Genomic DNA, 25,433 nt, shown 5'->3' on the forward strand with positions numbered 1-25,433 from the left:
AAATTGCAAAAAGATTTTCTTGCTTAGTGAAATCTAACTTATTTGACATTTAAGGAGGTTTTTTATTTAAACCAAATAAAATATTATTAAATTAAAGTTAAATCAAAGTTTATCCCAATTTTGGAAAACTATTCGGACCGAAAAATTAAATATTTGTGTTTTTTTATTATAATTAAAGGTGAGTAAAATTTGATTCGATTCGAAAAAATTTGAATTATTCAAATTATTCGAGTTTTAAGTTCAAATCAAGTTGAGGTTTACAATTCAATAACTCTAATAATTTGAATAATAAATTAGTGTAAATATCCTTTTGGTCCCTGTCAAGTTTCAAAATAAGCAAATTAGCCTTTCTCTCAACAAAATTACAAAAAAAATCAAAATAATTTTCAAAATTTTAAAATATTTATAAAATTTCAAAATTTATATTTTTAAAAATTATAAAATATTCAAAAAATATATAAAGAAAGTTAAAAATTAAAATATTCTAGAATAATAATTTTGGGACCTAACTAAGTTAATTAATTATTCAAGTTTTTCATGCTAAAATATTTTTTATTATTTTGTTTTTAAAAATTTCAAATATATATGGTGTCAAAGTGCTCTAACATGGAATTAGTTATACTGTAACAATATTTTAATTTGGCATGTTTAATTTTTTTAATTTAACTCGAATAATTTTACTCGATTTGACTCGATTCAAAAAAATTAATTTTTTTAATTTGACTCGAATAAAATAGGACTCGTCAACTCGAATTTTTTTCACTAGATTCGGTCGAACACTCACCCTTAATTATAACTATGTCTAAAGTATTATATGTAGTTTTTTTTCTCAAAGTATTTATCGGAGTGAGCCCAGTAACTAATCTTCTGCATTCTGTAAGCCTATTAAAGGGATAGATGTTGGCCACAAGTTTTAAAGCTATTTCATATTTAAGGCAAAAATCAAACCCTCGACTATTGGTTAAGATAAGAGAGACCCTTGTCATCTCTCCTAACTCTCGTGTTTAATATTATATATAGTTTTACTTAATATATTCGTAAGTTCTATTTTTTTATTAAATTTAAGCTAAATTTCGAGATTTAATTATTTTATTGTAATTTGACATGGTTTAAATTTTTATTTTACTATAATATTTCTAGTAAGTTCAAATCAATATTTGTTAACATGGTTAGTAATAGGTGGATTTATTATTATTTGATTACACACACAGTTAGACACACATGAAAATTCAATTTATCATGTCTAACAAGTCAATGAATTCTTATGGTTTTTTAGAAAAAAATCCACATCATCACCACTTTGATGATAGCAAATGGCTATATTATCTGGACCTACAAATGACATTATCAAACAACATTAAACTTTTTAAAATTAAAGTAAAAGGTTAAATTTTAAATTTTAGCATAACAAAAGGACTTAAACAAAATAAACCTTTTTTTACTATATTGTCTTTGCTGGTTTCGTAGGTCCCTTGCCTCTACCGACACCAATGAGACAGGTTTCTTTTCTACATTCTCAAGTAAAATGACTTCAACAAATAAATAAATAAATAAAACAATTTTATTTAATTATTCAATCCAACATTTTAAAGATTAATACTTCATTTGGTACTCGAGTTTGATATCAATGTTTAATTCTTTTAATTTAATATTTAAATTTTTGTCTCAATTTGATACATGAGTTTAGCTTTAATGTTTAATTTGGTATTTAAATCAAATGGCATCATGTGGCCTAACCAATGTTTGACACTTATGCTTTAGTAAAAAAGCATAGATATTTAATTGCAACAAAAAAAAATCAAGTACTAAATTGGATAGTGAAGTCAAACTTAAGTACTTAACTAAAAGTATCAAATTACAAAGAAATAAAAATTATCAATACTAAATTGAATATTGAACCAGACTAGGGTCCTAAGAGCCTAGTTTTATAGAAATTAGAAAATTATGTTTGGTTTACTATTGAAGATCTTTGACTTCTCCACAATTTAAGGGTTAAAATACCAACACTTGTGTTTGTAAAGCTTTTAGTGTCCCAAAATCACATGGATTATAATATAGATGCATGCACCTTTTCCTTTTGATTAGCATACATGTACAAACCAAAGATTCTCATCTAGGTAAAGAGAAAATTTATTTATTATTATTTTAGGATAATCTTTAGTTTGTAACCCAATCCTTTGTTTAATTGTGTGGATGTAAAGAAAATTGATGCCCCTTAATTTTATGAACCAAATCAATTTCAATGCTAAAAGATAAAGTGAGTCCCTTCCTGTCTAAGATTAAAGTTGGATCAACAAATTTATCTGTATAGTAGTGTAGTGGGTGTGTTTTAATTTGTATTGTATCAAAACAAAAACTTCATAAGCAGGTGTGCATTTAGTATATTGTCAATGATGTTTTTAAACTCCACAAGCAGGATTAGGAGTTGACAAGTGTCCTATAAGGATATAGCAAAATATTAAAAAAAAAGAGACACGTGGCTCCTTATGGAATAAAAAGAAGTACATTGTCAATGTACCAACAAGTATTGGATGCAGTTGTAAAGTACATTATATCCCCAAAAAAAGTACGTATATTGGAATCTTGAAAATAACGTTTGTTGGAATGGTAGCTACAAACCCTAAGCATGGACTGTAAAACGTAACTAAAATTAACATCAAATTGTTACAAATAAAACAAAACAAACAAATAAATAATGAAGACGTTAAGAATATGATAACTTCATTAGATACCAAAGATGTCATTATAACTTTAAATAAAAATAAAGTAAAAGGAAACAATAAAAAGAAAGTGGGTAAAATAAATATGCTCCCATTGTAATTCTACTAAAAAGAATTGCTTAAAATGATTAATCTAGAACCATTATGCTAAGCATGTTAATTAAATATTCTTAATTATCCTCTCCTTATTTGATAAGGGAATATTCTTTTAATTAATTATGAATAAATTATATTCAATTCATATACTTATTGATGATGAATTATATTAAAAATAATTGATAAATCAAATTAATTACTTTTAAAAGTTAATAAAATAAAATATATAAAATTAATAAGTATTAAGTAAAAAACAGAGTTATAAAGAATAAAAAATAATATAGACATACTTAAATGAACTCGGCTTAATCATTATATAAATATAATAGGTTTGGAATAAATTTGAGATTTATATTTTGAGTCGAGCTGAGTGCAAGTAACTGTGTACCCTGATAATGAAGGTTTGATCTGAACTCAACCCAATTTTACTCGTGCATATTTCTAATAAGTAATAATTGAAAATGAAACGACCTTTTCAAGGTTGGATCTGAGCGGAATGGGTATGAGTAGAAAAATTGGACTAAACCATACACTGCTCACTACTATCTACCGTACTTTTATTTTTCATTTCACTTGTTTGAAACTTTTTGTTATAGTTGATTAGTAGTTTGGTTTGGTTTTTGAATCTAACACAACCATTGCGACAATGGTTGTGAAGTCTTAACGAAAAAAATTCTAAACCTTAAATCTTAAGTTTTGTTACACTTCTCCATTAGACACATTGAGAACCCATCGCATTCTAAACACCATGCTCAATGCCCCACATAACTCTCTGCTTGGAAACACCTCGCAGAACAACCCCCGACAAGTGAGAGCACACCTCACCCGAAAAGATCCCGAATAAAATCCCTATCCGCATCAAGTGGGCCGATTTGTTAATACGGACTACCAGCTCACCTAAACTTAATTATAACACAAAACATATTGCCTTGATATAAGAGCCTGCATATATAAGCTAAGGCCCAATGAGAGAGGCTAAGGGACCAACTATTGAGAACCTTCTCGCCAAAAACTCAATCACCTCAAATCAGGGGCGAATCTGAGGGAGGTGAAAATGAAAAATTATTATTTAAGTTCCCTATAAAATGATTAAATTAAAAATTAATTTTTAATAAAATTGTACTTTACCCCTAAAGAAAATTATGTTTAATCCATTGAAAAATAATTAAAGATAAATTAATACATTATAAAATTATGTTTTAATCTAAAAAGAATTATTTCTGGTTCTAAAAACAATATTCTAGATTCGTCCCTGCCTCAAGCTATACTAGACCTAACATTATCTTTGGCTGCCACACAACACCACGTTCATCCTGATTATGGACCGAATGAACCGTCGTGACACGCCCCAAACTCCTCCGTGTACAAATAATCCCAAAAATCCATTGCCGTGTACTAGAAAGCAAAGGGAAAGGTACGAAAAATGAAGTTTGTGAAGCCTTAGATTCAGGCACAAACACTTGTGGATTTGGATTGGAACCTAAAGTGTTGGCTTCAAAAAAACAAGAGGACATTTCTGAATTATTTGCATCTCGGAAACCAAAAACAAAACATCAACTTTATATCAACTTTATGACAAGACTTTAATATTACCCAGCTTTGCTGTTTTTCAAGTTTATAATATATATATATATATATATATATATATAATCTATATGATATGAAAAGAGTTGAAAGAGTCTTAATTCGATTAATATTGATATTGTTGCTAGTACGGGGAATGTGGGTTCGAATGCGTTGAAGTGTATTATTCTCGGTGTATAAAAAAGAACATATATGATCACGGGCAAAACTAAGGGGCTGGCAAGGGCCCTGACCACCTTTAAAATGAAAAATTTTATTTAGGTCATTTAAAATTTTATTTTAAATTAGTAAAAATAAAATTACATCTTGGTCTCCCTAAAAATATAAAAATTTGATTTTATCTTTCAAAATTATAAAGATATAGGTTATTAAAATTGTGAAATTGCATTTTGCTATCGTAAAATTACAATTTAATTTCGCCCGCCCTAAAAGAATTTTATGGTTTCACCCTTAGATATGATAAGAACCTATAATGAGATTAAAGTTAAAATTAATAAAAGAAAAATATACAATAATAGTAAAAGATATCATATAATTATTAAATATGAAATAAAAACAACTATATTTTTATAAATTAAAAATATATGAGTACTTCTAAATAAATTTGAGTTAACCATTCACAAATATGAGTGAATTTAGGACAAAATTAATTTTAAATTTGAACCCGACCCAACCCAACCTAATCCATAAATGCTTCTAAAGTCTAAGACCGTTGAACAAAAAAAAAAATTTAGTGATGAACCTAAAATTTGTACATCAATTTGATTAAACTTGAAATATGGTACATAAAGTTTGATTTTTATGTAATTGAACCCAATATTTATACCCGAATTATAGATGCATAAAAATTGTGTAAATGAAAATAGAGCTCATAGATTGACCATTTTATTTAGGGTTTTCAGCCAAATTTCTGTTGATCCAGCCCACTTACTATGATGGGTCTCACGACTTAGACTCTTTTATTTCACTATTTCGGCCGTTAGGGGAGAAATTGGAAATATATTTTTTTGAAAGGGTTAGATTTGAATTATAAATTATTCACCGAGTTAAAATCAATCATATTTTTTTATTCACATAAAATTTTATATTTTTATAAAATTAAATTATAAATTTTTGAAGGACCCAAAAACTAAATTTTAAATTTTAAAAAGGGCAAAATAAAATTTTACCATTCCGGGTCAAGGCCCTATCTATCCCTCTATCACGGCCTCTACTAGCAATGCGAATGCTTTAGCTTTATTAATATAACTAGTTCTAAACTCATGCTATGTATGACGTAGGAGTGATATCAATTAGTTAAGTCTTTCAAATTTTTTTAACCATCCATCATAATTCAATTTAATTCAGTTTGTTTCGGTTTTCGGTTTTCGGTTTTTCAGTATTAATTTTAATTTTAAATTTTAAAAAATAAATTTTATTTTATGACTTTTAAATATTATTTGATAAATTTTAATGTCCTTCCTATAAATATTTCTAAAAACAATAAACTTTAAATTATTTTTACTATTTTAAATATAAAATATTTATTTATATATAATAAAAAATTAAATTAAATATATATTAAATAAAAAATAGAATTCGATTTCAAGCGATTTTTAAACTTGCATTCCATAAACCGTCCAAATACCTCGATTTAGATTGGTTTTCGATTTTTTTTCCTTGTTCTGTCTTAATAGGAGGCACTCTATTTGATAAAAAAAAAGATACATATTAGACGAATAAATTTAATATCCTTTTTTATTATTGGATGATATGTTATATTTTTTTTGCAAAATATTTTGTTAATATAAAATGTTGAAATGCAATTCTATATTTTAAAACATTATTTAGTTGAAATAATTAACTAAGTAAATGAATAGATTTGATGGATATGCAGTTAGGTTTTAAGTTGAAGTCACTCTTCTCTTTTTATTTTCAGCAAATTAGGATGAAAAATCACACTAAAATAAATATTTTTTGGAGTAAAATCTATTAAGAAATGGGTACAGGTTAATGGTTAAATATTTGCTCCTTCCCCTAATTGTAGCCGCCCCATTTCTAAGGTTCTTTCAATTTTATTTCGACAAAATAAGGGGAAATTACCATGCAACTCCAAAGTTTGAAAACCCTAACTATTTAGTCCTTTTTCTCTAATTACATCTCAATCTAACATTTAGACCCCAAATTTCGTAGGACTTCTATTCGGCATTAATCTTTCAAATCAATTAGTTAATCTTTCACGGTTTTTGAGGAATCTTTCATTAATAACATTAAATCTTGGAAAACAAATTTTAACACATGTATAAATGTCGTTTGAAGGACCCGTTACAGTCTGCCACACGGCCTGCCATACGACGGGGTCTCCCCTTAAATTTGAAAATTTCCACACGATTACAGTCTGTTGCATGGCCTGACCACACGGCTGTATAACCCTTACACACGGCTATGTGCCCCATGTTTTACAGTTTTGCCCAGAAATTTATGTTTTGTTCACTTTTGTCCCTGCTTGATCCCTAAATTGTTCCTAAAAGTTTTTGTGCATTTAATTGATCTTTGCATTAGTGTTTATACGGAAATTCACAATTTATATGTCTAAATTGTTATTGTTATAATGTGTTTATTGATATTGATTAACTGAACCACTACGGTGATATGAATAAATAAGTGATATTAATCATGCCTACTAGTAAGTGTTATTGATAAATTGTGAGTGTTAACACTGTTGTCGCCCCGCTGAATACATGATGAACATGTCTATTGCTAGTGTTGAACGGAATAAGTGTTAAGCATGCCTACGGATTTTTGCATTATTATGTTATAAGGTATGCCATATAGCATTGCATGGGGAGGGATAATTCGCACGGAGGAAGAGTGGCAGTTTAATTTGCTAACAAGTGGTGGCTTGTCCACAAACCTAATGGCAGTTTGTTTAATCTGCAAATATGTTGTGCACTCACAATAAATGATAGTAACTACAAATTGTGGTTTGATCTTGAATCAAGTCGCAGCTTAGCTGCAAATGTTTTTATCTAAAAATACTAGTTATTTACCCACAATTTTTACAAATTCAGTGACAACTTTTATTTGCAATTACGTTGTGTATCCACAACAAGTGACAGTTATTTGCAAATCAACGGTGGTTCATCCACAATCCGAAGTGATATGCTAAATGAGTTTTGGGGAACTCATAAGTGAGGTGTGTAGCGGAGTTGGGTAGGTCTTTTCTGATAAATTGAACTTGTATTGTCGTACATTAGCATATGCATTTGAAACTGTGTTATCTGAAATAATGTAATGAAGTGGCTATATGATAAATTGTTAATCTAAAGTGCTTTTGATTGTGATTATTATCAGAATTGCTAACCTCCGTGCTTTGCCTACGATTTTGTTTCGGTTTTCTTATGAACAAACTCACACTGAGTTTCCTAGCTCACTCCTCTCCACTTTACATCTTTACAAATAACCTACTAGGTTAGGAAATGGAATTGCTAAATCGGAGGGCTCGGCTCAGATTGAAGTTTTATTAATATTTTTATTTTTACACATTATTATTTATAGTTCCTGTTATTTAAGAATTGTAACGTTGTATTTAAACTGTGGCACAAGACTTAGTTTTAGATTTATTTAGGGCATGCATGGTATTTTTAGGCTATTAAAACATGAGTTTTCATTTTATGTTATAATGCATGAAGCACGGTTTCATTAAAACTACGTTTTTATTGCTTTTTCTCTGCATTGTTGAATAATAAGTTTTTAAATGAATAGATAATTTATAAATCAACCGGTTTTGGATTAACTGTATTATCCCATGAGATGGGAGGTAAAACGCTTAATTTTTCTAAAAATAGAATAAGTTTTCTCTAAAGATAAACAAATGTTTTAAAACGACTATGTTATAAACTTCGTTAGCTTATCGAGCCATTTCAGTGGTCAATGTAATCTTCCGAATTCGGATCTAACGTCTAGGCCGGGTTGGGGAGGTTATAATTTGTGTAAAATGTGTATATAATAAATTTAGAGAAGGAGAAAAAATATAGATTCAAAAAGAATGGTTTGAAATATGTATGAACAAATATGGATTCAATAGCTATAAATAGTTTTATACAAAATAAAAATCGATTGCTTAATGTAGCAAAAGGTTTTGAAGTCACAAGGACGTACTTAGTTCCAATCTTAAAAAAGTAAGAGTTAATTGCATGATAGATCCTTGAATTATGACATTCATTTTAAATTTGTCTCAAACTTTAAAACATTCTACTTTTATCTTTAAATTATTAATATTATATTAATCATGTCCTTCTATTATTAAAATTGTTAATTTAATCATTAAATGACATGCAAAATCTTATGTAATATAATTTAAAATATTTTTAAAAAAAGTAAAAGGTTACTACATAACTTTTAAAATTTAAAACTAAAAATAAAATAAAACCGAAAAAAGGGTAAACAATAGTTTGAGTAAAGATTAAAATACATAATACAATGCTTAATTTTTATTTAATACTTTAATTTAATTAGGTGTTTTTATATTAAAATTAAAATATATAATTCAAAAATTAATTTTACTAGAAAAAATACAATAGAATTAAGGATAAAATATAAAATGAATAGTTTCCAAAATTAATTTTTGCATTCACAATTGATTTATTATTATTATTCCAAAAAATTATAATTCAAATTTAGTATATATTAAATTCGATATCAAAAACACGTCATTTAATTTTTAATTTATCAAATAACACATATATTCCATAATAATCTTGATTCTTCACCTACACTCGAAGTCTACATTTTTTCTAACTTTTCAATTAGAACCTTGAAAATTCCCATTTATTTTGTTAAAAATATCTAATAATTAAATTTAAATAAAATAATTTGATTGATAAAATTCAATCCAAACAAACTGTAATTATAAAATTTCCAACCCAACCTGATCTAAATGAAATTGGACGAATAGAATAGAATTTTAATCTTCCATGTACATACATATGTGATGTGCACCCACTTGAACAACATCAATGGAGTATCACAATATATAATGAGAAAAAAAAGACATCCACTATATAACCATTAATGTTGGGTAGTTGAGTTACGTTTGTCACAAAGGACTTTAATGTTTGAAAAAGAACTTTAAAAAGACATGACATAAAATCAACCTAACCAAGATGGGTGTTGAGTTGATTTTGCACTAAAACACATTTGATGTTGTAATCTTCAAAGGAAATGAAAATGACCCAAAAGGTTATTTATAGGCTAGGGGAATGTGATCCTCCATGTAACGCAACGTTCAGGTTTATTATTTATGAATTTTTAAATTTGAAAATGATTTACACATGGATTTAGACTTAGATGTTTAAAAGTTTTAAAACCTCAACATTGCCAATACAACTAAAACCTCATGTCGAAACCATTTTTTTGAAAATAAATATTTAGTTGTCGACTTGAAAATAAAAATTGGAGTCGCCACCGATCTTTTATTGAGGTGTGATCGGATCACCTTGAAAATTATTTTAGGTCTGCGAATTTTGAGAAGATAGGCTCGGGAGTCGGTTATGCACGAGGAAGGGTTAGCACCCTCGTGACGACCAAAATTGGTACCGAATTGATTGTTTAATGTCTTAAAGTCGAAATTTTGAAAAGATTTTAAAATACGATCCTTTTATCTTGAATAAAATGAATTGGATGATAAGACTCACTTATTTCAAATAAATAAATTGTCACACTCAGTAAGTTAGAGTGCAACATTTCAAATCCTCAAAATTTAAGTTTGATTTTAAAACCTGTGCATTTTGAGAAGAATATCCAATTATTTGAGGTCAAATGAAAGAATCAAAACCCAGTAAGTTAGGGTTTGATTTCACAAAATTCTTAAATATCGAATATTGCTTTTATTTTTTTATTTGTTAGAAGAATCCTCGTCTCGAGAACATAATATGTCGTATCCAATAAGTTAGGACACAACATATCGAATTCCCGAGAATGAGTTTTTGTTTATGTGTTTTGATTAAAAAAATCTCGATTATTTAGATTCGACGAGAAGGATTGGAACCCAATACATTAGGGCTCAATTCTTTTGAAGATCCCAAATACCAAATTTTGCTTTATCTTGAAAGTTTTTGAATGAAATAACTTTGCAATTTGTAATATTTTGAATGAATAAAAAAAATTGTATAATAGTGTACAACGCGCAATGATAATTTGTAGACTAAAGCGTACACTAAGGAATAATGAATAATTGATGAATACTACAACAAACAAATATAACAACAATGATCTCGATTGTACATCATGCCAATATCAACATCAACATTCAAAACTAATAAAAAGCCAATTAATACAAATGCAAACCAAATGTACAAGTTTTGAAATAACTAAAACAAATGACATGAAAGAAATGGAAATTGTAAATTAATAAAGTATGTACAAGAATTTAAAATAAATAATATACTAGAAATTGAAATAACCAAAATAGATAATACTATATATATGATGTAGTAGGTGTAAAAAGTTAAAACAAGTAAAATAAATAAAAAATAGAGAATTTGAAAGAAAGAAAGAAAGAAAGAAAGAAAGAAAGAAATATATATATAGAGAGAGAGAGAGAAAATTAAGTGAATTATAAAACTTGTAGTCCATAGAATATCGTATAGGTATGTACGTATAATGAAAATAATTTAATGTAAACATTGAACATGTACAAAATAACGTTGTATAAGAATATTATTACGTAATGTTTACATGCGAATATATAAAAATGGATTTTAAAAGAATATTATAAAATAAAAGTTGCTAAGGATGTATATCAGATTAGACTAATATGAAGAAAATGAAACAATATTCACTGTAAAACTAAATAAGGGTATGAGATAAAAGGTTTGAAATGATGATAAATAATAAGGTAATAATTATATATAGAATAAGTAAGTAGAAATGTAATCAAATATAATATTATTAATAATACAAAGTGGTAATAATAATAATAGCAACAACAACAACAACAATAATAATAATAATAATAAAACATTCAGAAGGACTAATTCGCAATCAAGACTGAAATTTAAGAGTCAATTCGAAAATAAACCAAGGGTGCGGACCCCATTGAACACGCGGATAACCAAGAGGGGTCATAAGGGAAATTAATCCATCCCGCAAAACGCAGCGCAGTGAGCGGACCGAAATAAAACAATATCAAAATGCAGGGGCAAAAAATAAGAAAAAAAAAAGATCGATTTAAAAACCCTGCAAGATCAGAGAGACCAATTGCGCAAATAGGCTTTCAGACCCAGAACGCGCGGATCCTTCCCTTGGGTCGGGTCACCGCGCGGGTCGGAGGCTTCTAAACGGCGTCGTTTTTGAAAACGTTTTAAGACCTACAAAAAAAAAACCTAAACGTAAAGCTAAGTGCTCATTTGAAACTGCAGGGGAAACGTGAACGCCGCCTCCATTTTCCCTCATTCTCTACCGTTTCAAATTCTAGGCCTTTGCCCAGTCAACTCCGATTCGCCCAGAGGAGAAGAAAGGCTTCATCGGTGCACCCACGAAGGTAAACTCCTTCTCCTTTCCTCCATTTTTCCTTATTGCTATATGTATATAAAAAATAAAAACTGAAAGAACCACACCAAAAACGCAGAGAAAGAAAATAAGAAGAAAAGTACCACCTTCAAAAACTGATCTTTTGTTTTTGATTTCTTTTTTGATACAGTATGCGTGTGTGAGGGGTTTTTTTTACAAACGCTAAAAAATGACCTTATATAGCCAAAAATAAAATGAAAATTACAAAAGAAAAATGCCTTTCGCTCTTTTTCTTCTTTTCCCTTTTTGCTGTCGATTTCTGCTCGTTTTTGCTTGTTTGTTGCGTTGCAGGTACGAGTACGGAAGGTGGACGTGGCACGTAAGGATGTGCGCGGGCGCGTGCGTACGGAGGCTCGCGTGAGTGCAGAGGCCTGGCCCGCGCGGACAAGAGGAGCTGCTACGGCGCTGGGGTCTGAATGCTGCTAGGGTTTGTTGCTGTGTATTCTGGTGTTGGGCCATTTGGGCTGAGTTATGGTTGGGCTAGGGTCTTTAATATTGGGTTTTTGTAAATGGACATTTGGGCTAAACTTTAATATTTTGTTTTTCTTTCTATTTTATTTAGTTTAACAAAATGGATCGAACAAATTGACCTATTACACCTCATTGACAATCACTCTATTATTAATAAAAATGATCATAAAAAATCTTTGTTAATAAAAATATTTGCTGGGCAAACTAGGTAGGAGTCGTGTTAGGTCTTTGTATGTTATTATATTTATTCAAGTTTAGTCATTTATATTTCTCTATATACACATTGTTTTTAAAAAATGATAATTTTTCATATTATGAGTAAGAATGAATCATGGACTACTAATATATTTTACACTTTAATACTACTTTTATTGATCCCTCTTGTAGTTTCATCCAACCATGGAACTAGCTTCAATTCTACTCCACTGGTATATATATATATATATATATATATGCTAAATCCATATGCATGTGTAAACCCATGGCAAGCCTCAAAATTCCCAAATAGAGTGATATACATTGAGTTTTTAAAGTTTGCAAATACCAACTTTATATATATAATAAATATAATTACATGTTATTATTTATTATTATAAAAATTAATTTAAATTAAAATTGATCTTTAGTTAAAGTTTATTAGGCTTCAATTATTAAATAAATTAAATATGTAGTAATTAATTTTAATTGATGATGGATTGATTAGAAATTAAAGCTAGCATGCAAAAGTTATATATTAGGCTTTTTTTTTTTTTGTTCTTGATAATTTAACATAACGAGTTTTTATATAATTTTTATGGTCTTAACAATCAACACATGATTCTCTTTATATCTCTATCTATCACAACTTGTTTTCATATTTCATGGGTTTCTTGGTAGAACAAAAGTAAAACAACAAGTATTGGGTGTAATGATAAGACACATTGTATTCCCAAAGGAAGACAAAAGTTCACATATTAGAGATGACATTATTGAGAGAGATAGCTACGGACCCCGAACATGAACAGTAAAACGGACATAAAAAATGTCAAAAAAAAAAAAGCAAAATCATATAGGGTGATTAATGTGTCATGTTCATACTTGTTTGATAGTAACCTAGGGTTGGCAAAACATGTGGGATGATGAACTAATGGGGTTGTCTTGATAGCCTATAATGTCACTTTGTTGTTGGCATATGTGGCCATGTTTGTCCAAAAACAATAAAAAAAATAAAAAAGAGAGAGAGAGAGATGAGCCTTATTCTCTTTTATGTCAAACTTGTGAAAGCATCTTATCATTTTTAGTAAATGGGACAATACACCAATATGCATCTCTCCTACCCCTCCATTACCACCCTAAGACATTGATTGGGTGATGTGACTTTTCATAGATAATATTTGGTTAATTGTAAAAAATGTCCTCAAGCTTCAAATTTTAAAGGTATAATGATAAATTTGGTCCTTAATGTTTATATATTTTTATCAATTTAATTTTTATTCCTTTTTTTATTGTTTTGGCTCTCGACCTTCAAATTTTAGTCAATTTATTTTCTTTTGGATAGAAAAACTGACTGAAATATTAAAATTTTAACAGTATTGATGTGACCACTCACGTGGCAGTCCACAGATAATTCATAAAAATTGAAAAATTAATTAAAGTATTTAAAAGTTCAACAAATTTCAAAAAAATTCAAAAAAACTTATTTACATTAACAGTTAAGTATGTGCAGATTATCACGTGAGGTGTCACGTCAATGTCATCATAATTTCAACAATTCAATTTGGTTTTCTGTCTGAAATAAGGCAATTTAATTGAATTTTGAAGGTTAAAAAAAAAAAAGAAAGGTCAAAATGAAATATTTAGTAATGTTAGGAGCTAAATTTATAGCTACGCCAATTTTAAATCAAGTTTTAAGTTTCAATATGTTCTATTAATCATATCATTCTATAAGCATAATACTTAAAAATAAATGCTCGGATTTAATGTGTATATTTAAAATACGTTGATCAAAACTTAAGTATGTCTACACTTATCATATAAATAACTTAAATATAATATGTTTAAATAAAAGATAGTGCCATTGTTATCTCTTTTGTAGTAACACATTAGAAATGTCATTAAAACATGTTTTAAATATCCTCGACAATACCTAATTGATATAATAATGATACTTTGAGGATATAATTAACGTGTTTAGAAGTTCAGTAACTAATTTCAAATCTGGATCATAATTTAAAGACCATAGTGGAATTAACCCTTCTTTTTATAAAGTATATTTTAAATGTGTTTTTGTCTTTTATATTTTATATAATTTTAAAAAAATCAATTTAAAACAAGACTTGATTGAGATTTGAACATAAAATGCATTTGCTTTTAATATAATTTTTTTATAAATCGAAATTTACACGTGATTATATTAGTAAAAATTTAGTTTCATGACAAGTTAACATGAACACTAGCATTGGTAATAAAATGACAGACAGGGCAAGTTCCAACCATGGCGGATCCACACATCCTACAAACACAAAGATGTCTGCATGGCAACAACACCACACTCGCCTCTCCCTCCCCACACTTCTTACACTTTCTCATCACCGCCGCCCCCGACGGTGGCACCACCACCTCGCGCCATCCTTCCTCCCTGCTGCCACAACAACTAGACTCTCCGCCATCATCCGCCGCCGCGCTCATCCCACGGAGCCGTTCCTCGCCGGCGTGCGCCAGGACTCGTTCCAAGTCGGTTCGTAATGAATTGGCCGCCGCTTCGTTGGTTCGCGCCAAATCTCGCCACCGTTGGCTCTCGACGCATAGGCATTTCACCCTTTGTTGAAGAACCCAATTTATTTTCCCCATTCTTTGAATCTCTTCATCTTTTGCCTTTAATTGCTTTAAAACCCTTTCTTGGATTAATGTAATCAATGTTCTCCATTGATTCTCCCTTTGTTCTTCAACTTCAAATCTCACTTTTTCAGCCCGCAAATTCAATAATTCCCCCATGGGTTATTTTTATTTTAGTCCCTTTACTATGCTAAAATTTAAAAGATTTAATCCTTTTAGTTTGACATAATTTGCTCATCTATCCTATAGTTACATGATCTGCAGAGGTCTAAAAATGGTAAATTTCTAGTTTACCCCCTTTAGAATTTGCAAAACTTTAAATTAATATAATGAAAATAAAATGCATTTTGGCATCCAAAATTTATATTTTAATTTTGCCCCATCCCAAAAATGGTAAATTTATAGTTTAAATCCTATAAAATTGTAAAATTTTAAGTTAATACATTGATAAAATTGTATTTAATTCTTTCAAAATTTATAATTCAATTCTACCCTCTTAGGAAAAACATCCTACATATCAACTGTTTTTTTAAAAAAACTCAACAACTTAGATATTATCAGTTTAGACCTATTAATAACATTTTAAAAGTAAGTAAATAACCAAATTATACTAAATTAAAGAGATAAAATCTAAATTTGAGCAAGTAGAGGGACCTAAACCACAATTAAACCTCCTCTTTGTTTTTTCTTCATTGAAACTTGTTGAAAGAACTTACATGTATACTTGAGTATTATCAGCTTAGCATTATAAGAGCAAGTAAATAACCAAAGATCAAATCCAAATTTCAACAAGTAGAGGGACTAAAACGATAATTAAATCACTCTTATTTTCTTCGTTGAAAAAACTTACATGTTGAGCAATGAATCCATCAAGTTGAGGTAGTTGGATGTGATACATTGATGAACCAAAGGCATTATTGATGAATGAATCTTTGGGTCTTCTCCTCATTCCCATATCAGCAATTGAATTTGAGGCTAAAATTGGATCAAAAAGCTCTGCAAATGAAGCTTGTTGCAAAGGAACACAAGAATCCATCAAATTATCTTTGTACATTCCTTCATTTGTTTTCATAAAATATCTGCTCAAAAAGGAGAGAATAAATAAATAAATAAATAAAACCCAATTTTTTAAAATAGAGGGGAAAAAAATAGAAGAAGAAGAAGAAGAAGAAGAACGGAGGTGGGTTATTTTTGAAGTACATTTACCTATTGATGATTAATTGAGGAGGCAAATTTTGGTTCATGTGTTGGGATTCAATTGCCATTGGAGCAAGGTTTTTGCATGTTTTTTTGCTTTGCTTTGATAAGAGAAAGATGAATATGATATGAACTAAGGGGGTTTGTCCCTCAATGAATTGGGATTTTATACTTTGGGTTTATAGTAGATGGGGAAAGTGAATTTGTATAATTATATATGGTGGAGGATTTATAAGATAATTTTAATTAAAATAATAGTTATTACTTCGTAAAAATAAAATTTTTTAAAGTAATTTCTCAATTGAATTGGAACCCATAACATCAACTCAAATGAAGAATTTAATATATCGTTTAGATATTACATCGCAGATAAAAAAATTTATGTGACGGTTGGAGGCAATAATGGCTTAGGTTCAAGTTTCACTGTGTAGATATTTTTCTGGATTTAAATAATTTTTTATAATTTTATATAAAAATATAAGAATGGACTTTTACTTCTTTTCCAATTAAATTAATGTTTAATTGAAGATCATTTCTCACTATATCAATAATTAATTAACAATATAATTTATAATTTGATTAAATTATATTATAGTGAATAGAATTTAAATTAATATTTGGTATACATATGATGTATTTTTAAAAAAATATTTACTTTTAATATTTTCCTTAAAGTTTATCTTCAATATACTTGAATCTAAAATCTGGTTTTGAATTTAAAGTTTTATGAGACTCATTAATGTATATTCAAACATAAACTTTTTTGAAAAATTAAAATAAATTATGGTAAACCCACATTTAAATGAAAAATATATGTATTAAAGTTTGATGTAAAAATGAAATAAAATTTGGTTGAGATAATAAGATTAAAATATGGTTAGGTCTTTTCGTATTTAAAATTCAATTCTCTAATTTTATATAAAATTTTAGTCGCGTGTGTTTTTGTGGTATTGCCTTTGGGGTGTATCAAACGAGGTGGGTGTGATTTGAATCAAAGCAACAGACAAGCGGCATATCTGCCACGTAATCCTATCACCACCAACCCCATCAACCAAAATGAATGAAAAGTACATTTAATTTCTGCAAATTGATTCTTATCCAATATTTTATCCCAACAACTGTTTAAATAAATTGATAAATTAATAATCATTCTGGCCAGATAATGGGCATATCAGATTATATTACAATTGAATGAAAATATCAAATTGTACCATTTTTATAATCACAATTTGATTTAAAAACAATTTAACGCGATCAATTTAATAAAAATTTATTTTTAAGATTGTGAGTGTGTTTATCCCAAGTGAAAGTATATACTTCAAAAAGAAAAACAAATTATATTATACAATTTTCAAAACATTAATGTATGTAAGTATCTACATTGGGGTTTATGTATTGAATACACAACTTTATTACAAGCATTCAACAAACCAACATAAAAATATACATAAATAAAAAGAATTCCCCTTTGAATAGCAACCAATGCGCATTTTGGGAAACACCTGTCGTCGGGGCGGTTATGAGGAGCCTGCCGCAGCTGCAATTCGTTTAAGAGAAACAATGAGAGATGATCATTTCCTATGTATTACCAGGACTCGAGTATTGAAGTATCGGATACAAGTATATGTTCAGTCTAAGATATTGTTGAGGGGATTTTGACCTCTTGAGGCCATTGGACCCTCTCAACAGGTCGGTATTGTCCCTGAGTCGAGCTGAGATTATCTTCTGGCTCAAGGGAAAGCTCTAGTGCCTTGAGAGGCAATGGTTTCACAGAGCAGGAGTGCCTCGTCAAGATAGACCATGCAGGGCAAGTGGCCAACTATAATGGAAATAGTGGACATTTGCCATTTGTAGGGCTTGACCCCCCCCCCCCCAATGGTCCATCCCAACAAGAAACTGAGTTCACCGTCTCTCAAGGCACTTGAGCTGTCCACAAAGTTGGGAGACAAAGTCCCGACTAAACCCGGGAAAAATACTGACATGTTGAGGAGGTTTGACAGCCCCAAAAGGTCAAAATCCACTCAACAGATATATATTTGAAAGAACATAATCTTTAATATGCGTGGAAAACAAGTATATAACATGAGTGCTTAAGGAAAAAAAATGAAGAATTCAGATAACATAAGAGGACGAGTAATTAACAATTCGAAAGAGATTCACGTATTCTATGCTACTCCTTTCATTTTCCTAAAGTACCAGTGTCCAACATACACAGAAGCGGTACAAACATATGGCCAACAATTACACCAAAATATGACTCTTTATACTTACCACTGTTTTCACCCGATTTTCCTTCAGAGGTCGTATCCCAAATAATATCTTTTAGTCCAGTGGAGAGATTATTATAGAACTGTAGAATCAAGATTAAGAAATGTGATGGTGAATACATGGTAATTTAAAGCCAAAAGGGGGAAAATGAACAAGGGAAAAGAAAACAATATAAAACTCGAGGGTAATTGCAATCAATGGAACACCAATTGACATGCTTAGCATGATAAAAGTGACCATGGTCTTTCAACCACGGGAAACTATATTACTCTGACTCTCATTTTCTTTATGTACCCATATCCAACACACATTCAGACATTGGTGGGTAAAAGTACCATGAAAGCCCCTATACTTGGAGTCGGATTGCATTTTGCCCTCTTTACTGAAAAAATGGACCAATTAGTCTTTATATGTTAGATCAAAAGGCAAACTGATCCTTTTGTTAAAAATTCTATCCATTTCTAGTGTTAAAAACTGATCCTCATACTTCAGCATGAGGTCCATGTGGCACGCCACTATTATTGTTTGGTTATTCCATCAGTCACGCTAGTTTTTAACAATACAAATGGATGAAAATTGTAACAGAAAAGAACCTTTTGCTCTTTGATTTAACGTACACGGGCTACTTTACTTATTTTTTGAGTAGAGAGGCAAAATGCAATCTGACTCCTAGTACAGGGGCCTCCATAGTACTTTTACCCACATTGGTGTGTGAATAATATCCTCCAAATACATGGAAAATCTTATCGACATATACCCGTATTCAACTCTCATCCCTAAGTCCAAGTAACATAGGCACTAACTACCTAAAGAACTAGAATTTATATTCAATTGGAGAGGATTTTCGTAAGTAAATAATACGGCAGCACATTAACATTTAGTGTATACCTTGTGAAATTCCAGGGTATCCCCTCCAGATTTTCGAAGTTCAACCATGCAAAGAGAAGGAGCCACCTGAAAAACCTGGAAAAGGAAAAAAAGAAAAGCAATGTCGGGGTAGATACGGAACCCAATTATCAACAACCATGTTTAAACAACTTTAAATTAAGGTGAAACTTAAACTACACTCAGAGGTACCTCTGTTGTAACAGCTAAATGACCCTTGCGTCCAGTTTTCTCTCCACGAAGCTTCATCTGAGGGTAAAAAGAAAGGGAATTCATCAGAAATAGAGAATGACTTAACTTCCGATGATCTGAAGAGATTATATGTCATATTAACTTGTTTACATATGAATCTTTCTTTCTCAGCCAACAAGGCACAAAGAAATTTGAAGCTATGTTGCCCCGACACATGGGTATGGAGATATGGCTTCCAAGGATCCTCCAGATATATGGAAAAAAATCATGCCATATCCGTGTCAAACACATACCCGTATACAACACTCACTCAAATCCAAGTAGGTAAAATTTGTTACAAGTCCCTATATTCTATTTGAAATTTAGTCCTACTTCTATTTTAAAGAATTCAGTTCCTCTACTTAAAAATGTAGGTCCAATGTTAATACAGTAAAAATTGTTTTGTCAAATTCAGGTTCATTACAACAATTTTTTTAATTACATAGCTACCAAGTGAGTATTTTTTTTATTTCAAAATGTTACACCATCAAATTTAACAGAAAAAAGTTTAATGGCATTAATCATTGGACTTGAATTTTGAAATCAGAAAAGTAAAGGGGCTAATTCCAAGAAAAAAAAGTATAGGGACTAAATTCCAAATTTACAAAGAGTACAAGGACTTATAGCATATTTTAACCATCCAAGTAACATAGATCTTAAGTGCTTAATGCAGATCCAATGAGAAAGAACTTGGCATCAAAACAATCATTACCAAATGAAGTTGGTAACAAGCACCAATCACAACTGAATCTAGTTCAATCAGTGTCCATCAAATATAGGACCATGGCTAACACTGAAAAGGTAACAAAGTTATTAAGAAATGATAAAATCTGATAAGGAAGCATGAAGAATGCTAATTCTTTTCATTTAAACATTGACCACAAATTTGTCCATCTAAATTTCTTGGGAAGATTAGAAGTAAAAAATGCAGAGGTTGGCAAGAGATTAAACCTTGTGGTTATTTTTCTTCACATCAAAACCCAAGGGCATAGCAGCTCTCTCTATTTGCGAGATTATCTCATTAGCAGGACGTTTTGATGTGAATCTTGTTTCCCTTTTAACAAGGCCCTGCAATCGGAAGAAATTGCAACCCGCATTACCTTTCAAGGTTACATAACAAGATGACGAATAACATTCCAAGACATACCCAAATTATGCAATTACATTGCATATCCAATCAGATATTCAACACCTTTTTTATTAGTGAATATAACAAATAGAGAAAGGAGCAATAAACAAATAGTGAATATAAAAAGATGCATCCTCCAGAACTATATTTCAGTAGAAGCTAGAAAGGAGCAATAAACAAAGAATATGACAGATAAATATGTACTGCATGCTTTAAAATGGTTAAAATCATTTACGGACAACTCTCTAGTTGAAGAAAATTATTTGAGGAATTTTTAATGTCACTACCAACCAAGGGACCTTCACTACACCAGGTAAATCAAAATATTATCACATAATAAGTCGGATATAAACAGCTATTACATACCATTTGCTTCTCAAACAGACTACTGAGGTTGAGACCCTGAGATGTTGAGATAAGATCAAAGGCATTCATGGTAGCAGGTAGTACAGGCCCTTCTTCTCGCCGTTCGACAACAAGGTTTCGAGAATCCTACTAGCAAAATCATGTGCACTGACTCATCCGATTTCAACAACACCACGAAACCACTTCCCAAAAACGAAAAACACAATTCTTACCCCTGATTCATCAAAAATGGCATCCACATCATCAAGAGTAGCATCAACTTGCTCAAACCTAGTTGGTATATATCCTTTCTTAAACCACTCATTCTGATGAAGCTCAGCAATGGTTATCCTCTGGTTTAATCACAAATAATAGAGTGAAAACTGTATCCAAAACCAAACAACTAAAACAATCCCAGCTAGCTTCAGGCACAAATTGTATTTTAAAAAATACCATCAGGAAAAAAAATAAAATAGGAAGAACTAAAGAATGCACAAGCAAAGGGGAAGAGACAAGAATTTACTGTCAAAGGATTAGGGTCTAGGATTCTCTTAATTAATTTCTTGGCATTTGAGGAGAACCATGGAGGACAGCTGAAGTCAGCCTTAGATATCTGCAGTCACATTAGAAACCCATTTAGAGAAAGAACTTAAAAATTTAAAAGACACAAAACGTTAACTACAAATTAACCGATCAGCATCGTTCTTTCGTGCATATTTGTTTTCTGATTGACATTTCCCTTGGTACTGTCCTACCTGCTACAAGTTACAACTACCACAATGCAATCACCAATAACTAAGATTATAATCTCTTAATTTATACATTTAAATAACACTGTTGATTGAAGAAGTGGAGATTGGAGAATGGCTAACAATAGGATCCAGATTAATCTTTATTAGGAGAAATTTGATGATTTCCAGAATATGAACACATTTGATTCTTTGATACGTAACATATGCAAATGATGACGTAATAAGCTAATAACACATTACAGTTGATACGCGAAAGTGTTAATTTTGAAGTACAAGGAAAAAAGAATTTTAAAAAATGGAAACAGACAGAACAAACACCTTTTTATACAGAGAGACTAAATTGGAGTCCTCAAAAGGCAAGTAACCAGCCATTAAGACAAAGAGAATCACACCACATGACCACAAATCTGCCTTAGCTCCATCATAGCCTTTATTGTCGATCACCTGAAAATAGATATCACAAAAACAATAAAGAAAAGCTAATGGAACATAAAGAAGAAGAATCTCTTTTGCAACAAAAGCAGTATACCTCTGGAGCAACATAGTTTGGTGTTCCACATGTTGTGTGAAGCAATCCATCCTCCTATATGAAAAGGGTAAGATAATCAATTCTGAAATATTTTATCAGCATATTATGAAAAGTTGCCCAATAAATAGCTCACCACCAATGTGGTAGGCCAAATATTATGAAATTATGGGATTCTGATACCAACAAAATTCAAGCACCCAAGCAAGACTAAAACCACACACATGCAAAGTGGGGACAAAGTCATCTTTCACTAAAGTGAAAAAGGGAATAGGACAGAGCAAGCAGTCATAAAAGCTCCATAATGAATACAAGATCTTGGGTAAAGATTATCATTGAGAGAGAGAGAGATTTCATAAGACAAACTCACTCGAACTTGCTGAGGTAAAGCACTCAAACCAAAATCCGAAACTTTAAGAACTCCATTACCATCTAGCAGCAAATTCTCAGGCTGTAAGTTACACAACACAGTTATGCTTATTCAAGAAATTTATATATTTAACGTTTATAGGCAAGAAGCTAATCAACACAAAATATATACCGTACCTTGAGGTCTCGATGGTAAACACCCCTGCTATGGCAGTAATCCACAGCATTAATAAGCTGCTGAAAATACTTTCTAGCTTCATCTTCCTTCAACCTCCCTTTGCTTGCCTGGCAGAGGAAGATAACAAGACAATAAAAACCAGATTAATATATGGTACTAAAACGTTGATACACAACTGAGATTTGATTCCTGAAGCACTTTTACATTCCAAGAGTAAACACAAATTTCTTACAATTTTGTCAAAAAGTTCACCACCAGTCACAAGTTCCAGAACAATGTATATTTTCGTCTTGCTAGCCATCACCTGTACCAAGAATATTGCTAGAAGTTACCAAGAAATATAGCCTTACCATACTTAAAATAAATTTTAAAACCCAAGTGGAGTCTTCTTCTGACAAAATGCAAGTCAGATTTGAACGAGAGCAAACGAGAAGCAAGGAAGAAATGCATGGAGATCAACAAAGTAACTAAACTAGTAAAACTTCGTGCCAAACCTCATACAAGCGGATGACATTTGGGTGTATGATGAGTTTCATTGTTGAAATTTCTCGTTTAATCTGCAAAGGAAAAGAGAAAAGAAGAAATGTAGCATGCATAAGGTAAAACATAAATAAGATTCATAAGGTAAAACAAATCCATCGCTTAATACTATTTTGAAGAATAGTTTTCTTCTTTTTGGGTAAAACATTAAGCAACCAAATGAGAGACATTCAAAGAAGTTAATCTCAATTCAGAATTAAGTCAAGCTCACAAATAAAACATGTATAATTGCCACCAAACGGGAGGACATGTTATCCGGACTCTTCATTTTCCCTAAAATAAAGTATATACCACACATGTGCTCAAAAAATATTTAGAAATGAGTATGGGGGATTGATCCTCCACTTAAACAAAGGAACTTAGAAAAAGTTTAGCAAAGCCATGTCAGACTCATACCCATATCTGAAACTCACCACAGAGTTGAGTAACATAGCATTGAGGGGAATAGAACCCGATAAAGAAAAGACATAAACTAAATTCTCTTGTATTGACTAAGTTGAATTATACCTTCTTTTGCAAGCTAATTTCTATTCCGCAAAAACTCTAGAAAAAGTGCAGAATTTTAAACAATGAACCAGTTTTTTTAATAGTTCAAAAATATAAAACACTGGGCACAAATTAAGTTGACCTGGTTTTTTTTTTCTTTTTTGAATTAAAAGCTCCATTGCTTTGTTTTTAATGTATTGTCCGTTCCTCAATCAACCAATCACTAAATCATCATATTCCTCACAATTCATAATTCAGTCACAAGAAAAAAAACAAAGAAAAAGGATAAAAATCAATAAAAATAAGAAATCACCAATCAAAATGAAAATTACAAAAATCATTCTAAGTAACTGATAAACAATGATTTTGTTAAATTATCTAGAAATCCCTAAACCCTAAATTATCTAATAACATTCAATTTCAAATAAAGAGATTTATTACTGGAATTATTATTATTTTTTAAAAAGAGTACCTGAGCAATCATCTTATGTTTCAAAACTTTCTCTTTATCAAGAATCTTAATTGCTACATTCTCTCCCGTCTCTAAATGCCTCGCGAATTTCACCTTCGCGAACGTTCCTTCTCCCAACGTTCTCCCTAACTCATACTTCCCCACACACGTCCGACTCGAACCGCTACTGCGAGTCGCCATCGTTGTCTCTACAAATCCTTTTTTTTATTATTTAATTTTTTTTCCCTATTTTCCCCCACTTCCTAAAGCTTGCTATTGATAAAATACCTCTTCTTCTTGCATGGCTGCCATACCCGAGATTTAGCCACCATTTTTTTAAAGAAAAAAATCAAAATCCTAATATAAATTGAAACAAATTTATAGCATGGGACGAAAGAAATCAAATTTGGTAGCCATGGGATCAGATATGGTGCCCATGAAATCGAAGAAATCGAAAAGGAAAAAGAAAAAAAAAAAAAGGGAAGAAATTAGGGATTTTGATTTTGCACGAAATTCAAGGTGGGAGATTAGATTGTAAAAATCGAACCAGAGAGTGGATCTAGTCCATGGTTTTTGTCTGGGTTTGAGATAATAAATTATTGATAAAAATATAAAATTATTTGATTATTTATTGGGAAAATAACAAATCATTAAAAGATAAATACTTTTATAATACCCAATGTTAGGGTATAGTTTTATAGAAGGAATATAACCACGTGTTCAAATTTTCAATAAATTGATATGATTTTTTTAGAATAAAAAATATATATATTGTGAGAGAAAATAAATAGGAAATTAGGAATGGAGCTAAAGAAAGACGGCTTAATGTTTAAAATTCTA

At 30.4% G+C, this 25,433-nt stretch overlaps 2 protein-coding genes across 3 annotated transcripts; both read right to left on the bottom strand.

Annotated features, from left to right (window-relative positions):
* Positions 1 to 14,747: 14,747 nt before the first annotated feature.
* On the bottom strand, positions 14,748 to 16,595 carry LOC105799011 (E3 ubiquitin-protein ligase BOI). Its single transcript, XM_052620753.1, has 2 exons — positions 16,443 to 16,595; positions 14,748 to 16,315 (listed from the first exon to the last, which is right to left on the bottom strand). Exon 2 carries the CDS (start codon positions 15,393 to 15,395, stop codon positions 14,832 to 14,834), a length of 564 nt encoding a protein of 187 aa, XP_052476713.1. The 5' UTR covers positions 15,396 to 16,315; positions 16,443 to 16,595; the 3' UTR covers positions 14,748 to 14,831.
* Positions 16,596 to 17,753: 1,158 nt separating this feature from the next.
* LOC105799013 (CBL-interacting serine/threonine-protein kinase 23) lies at positions 17,754 to 25,215 on the bottom strand. Of its 2 annotated transcripts, none has more exons than XM_012629323.2 (15): positions 24,615 to 25,207; positions 23,611 to 23,673; positions 23,349 to 23,420; positions 23,116 to 23,223; positions 22,940 to 23,020; positions 22,573 to 22,626; positions 22,362 to 22,487; positions 21,815 to 21,904; positions 21,525 to 21,644; positions 21,313 to 21,438; positions 20,769 to 20,885; positions 19,779 to 19,835; positions 19,590 to 19,664; positions 18,705 to 18,783; positions 17,754 to 17,970 (listed from the first exon to the last, which is right to left on the bottom strand). In XM_012629323.2, exons 1-15 carry the CDS (start codon positions 24,792 to 24,794, stop codon positions 17,951 to 17,953), a joined length of 1,368 nt encoding a protein of 455 aa, XP_012484777.1. In that variant the 5' UTR covers positions 24,795 to 25,207; the 3' UTR covers positions 17,754 to 17,950. The 2 variants fall into 2 exon arrangements, 1 of the variants encoding a protein (XP_012484777.1); XR_001135436.2 differs by lacking the exon at positions 17,754 to 17,970 and adding an exon at positions 20,530 to 20,610 and having other exon boundaries at positions 18,766 to 18,783; positions 24,615 to 25,215.
* Between the last annotated feature and the right edge of the window lie 218 nt (positions 25,216 to 25,433).

Source organism: Gossypium raimondii, chromosome 9, assembly GCF_025698545.1.
Source record: "Gossypium raimondii isolate GPD5lz chromosome 9, ASM2569854v1, whole genome shotgun sequence".
In the NCBI taxonomy this organism is placed as follows: Eukaryota; Viridiplantae; Streptophyta; class Magnoliopsida; order Malvales; family Malvaceae; genus Gossypium; species Gossypium raimondii.

What these genes read in the sequence shown, in the direction of transcription:
- LOC105799011 (XM_052620753.1), bottom strand. Translation starts at nt 15,395, where the DNA reads ATGGGGGAATTATTGAATTTGCGGGCTGAAAAAGTGAGATTTGAAGTT.
- LOC105799013 (XM_012629323.2), bottom strand. Translation starts at nt 24,794, where the DNA reads ATGGCGACTCGCAGTAGCGGTTCGAGTCGGACGTGTGTGGGGAAGTAT. An exon ending in TGAAGAAAAATAACCACAAG is followed by an intron (nt 19,836 to 20,768) that starts GTTTAATCTCTT and finishes TTTTACCCTCAG; the next exon opens with ATGAAGCTTCGTGGAGAGAA. An exon ending in AAAATCGGGTGAAAACAGTG is followed by an intron (nt 17,971 to 18,704) that starts GTAAGTATAAAG and finishes AACGAATTGCAG; the next exon opens with CTGCGGCAGGCTCCTCATAA.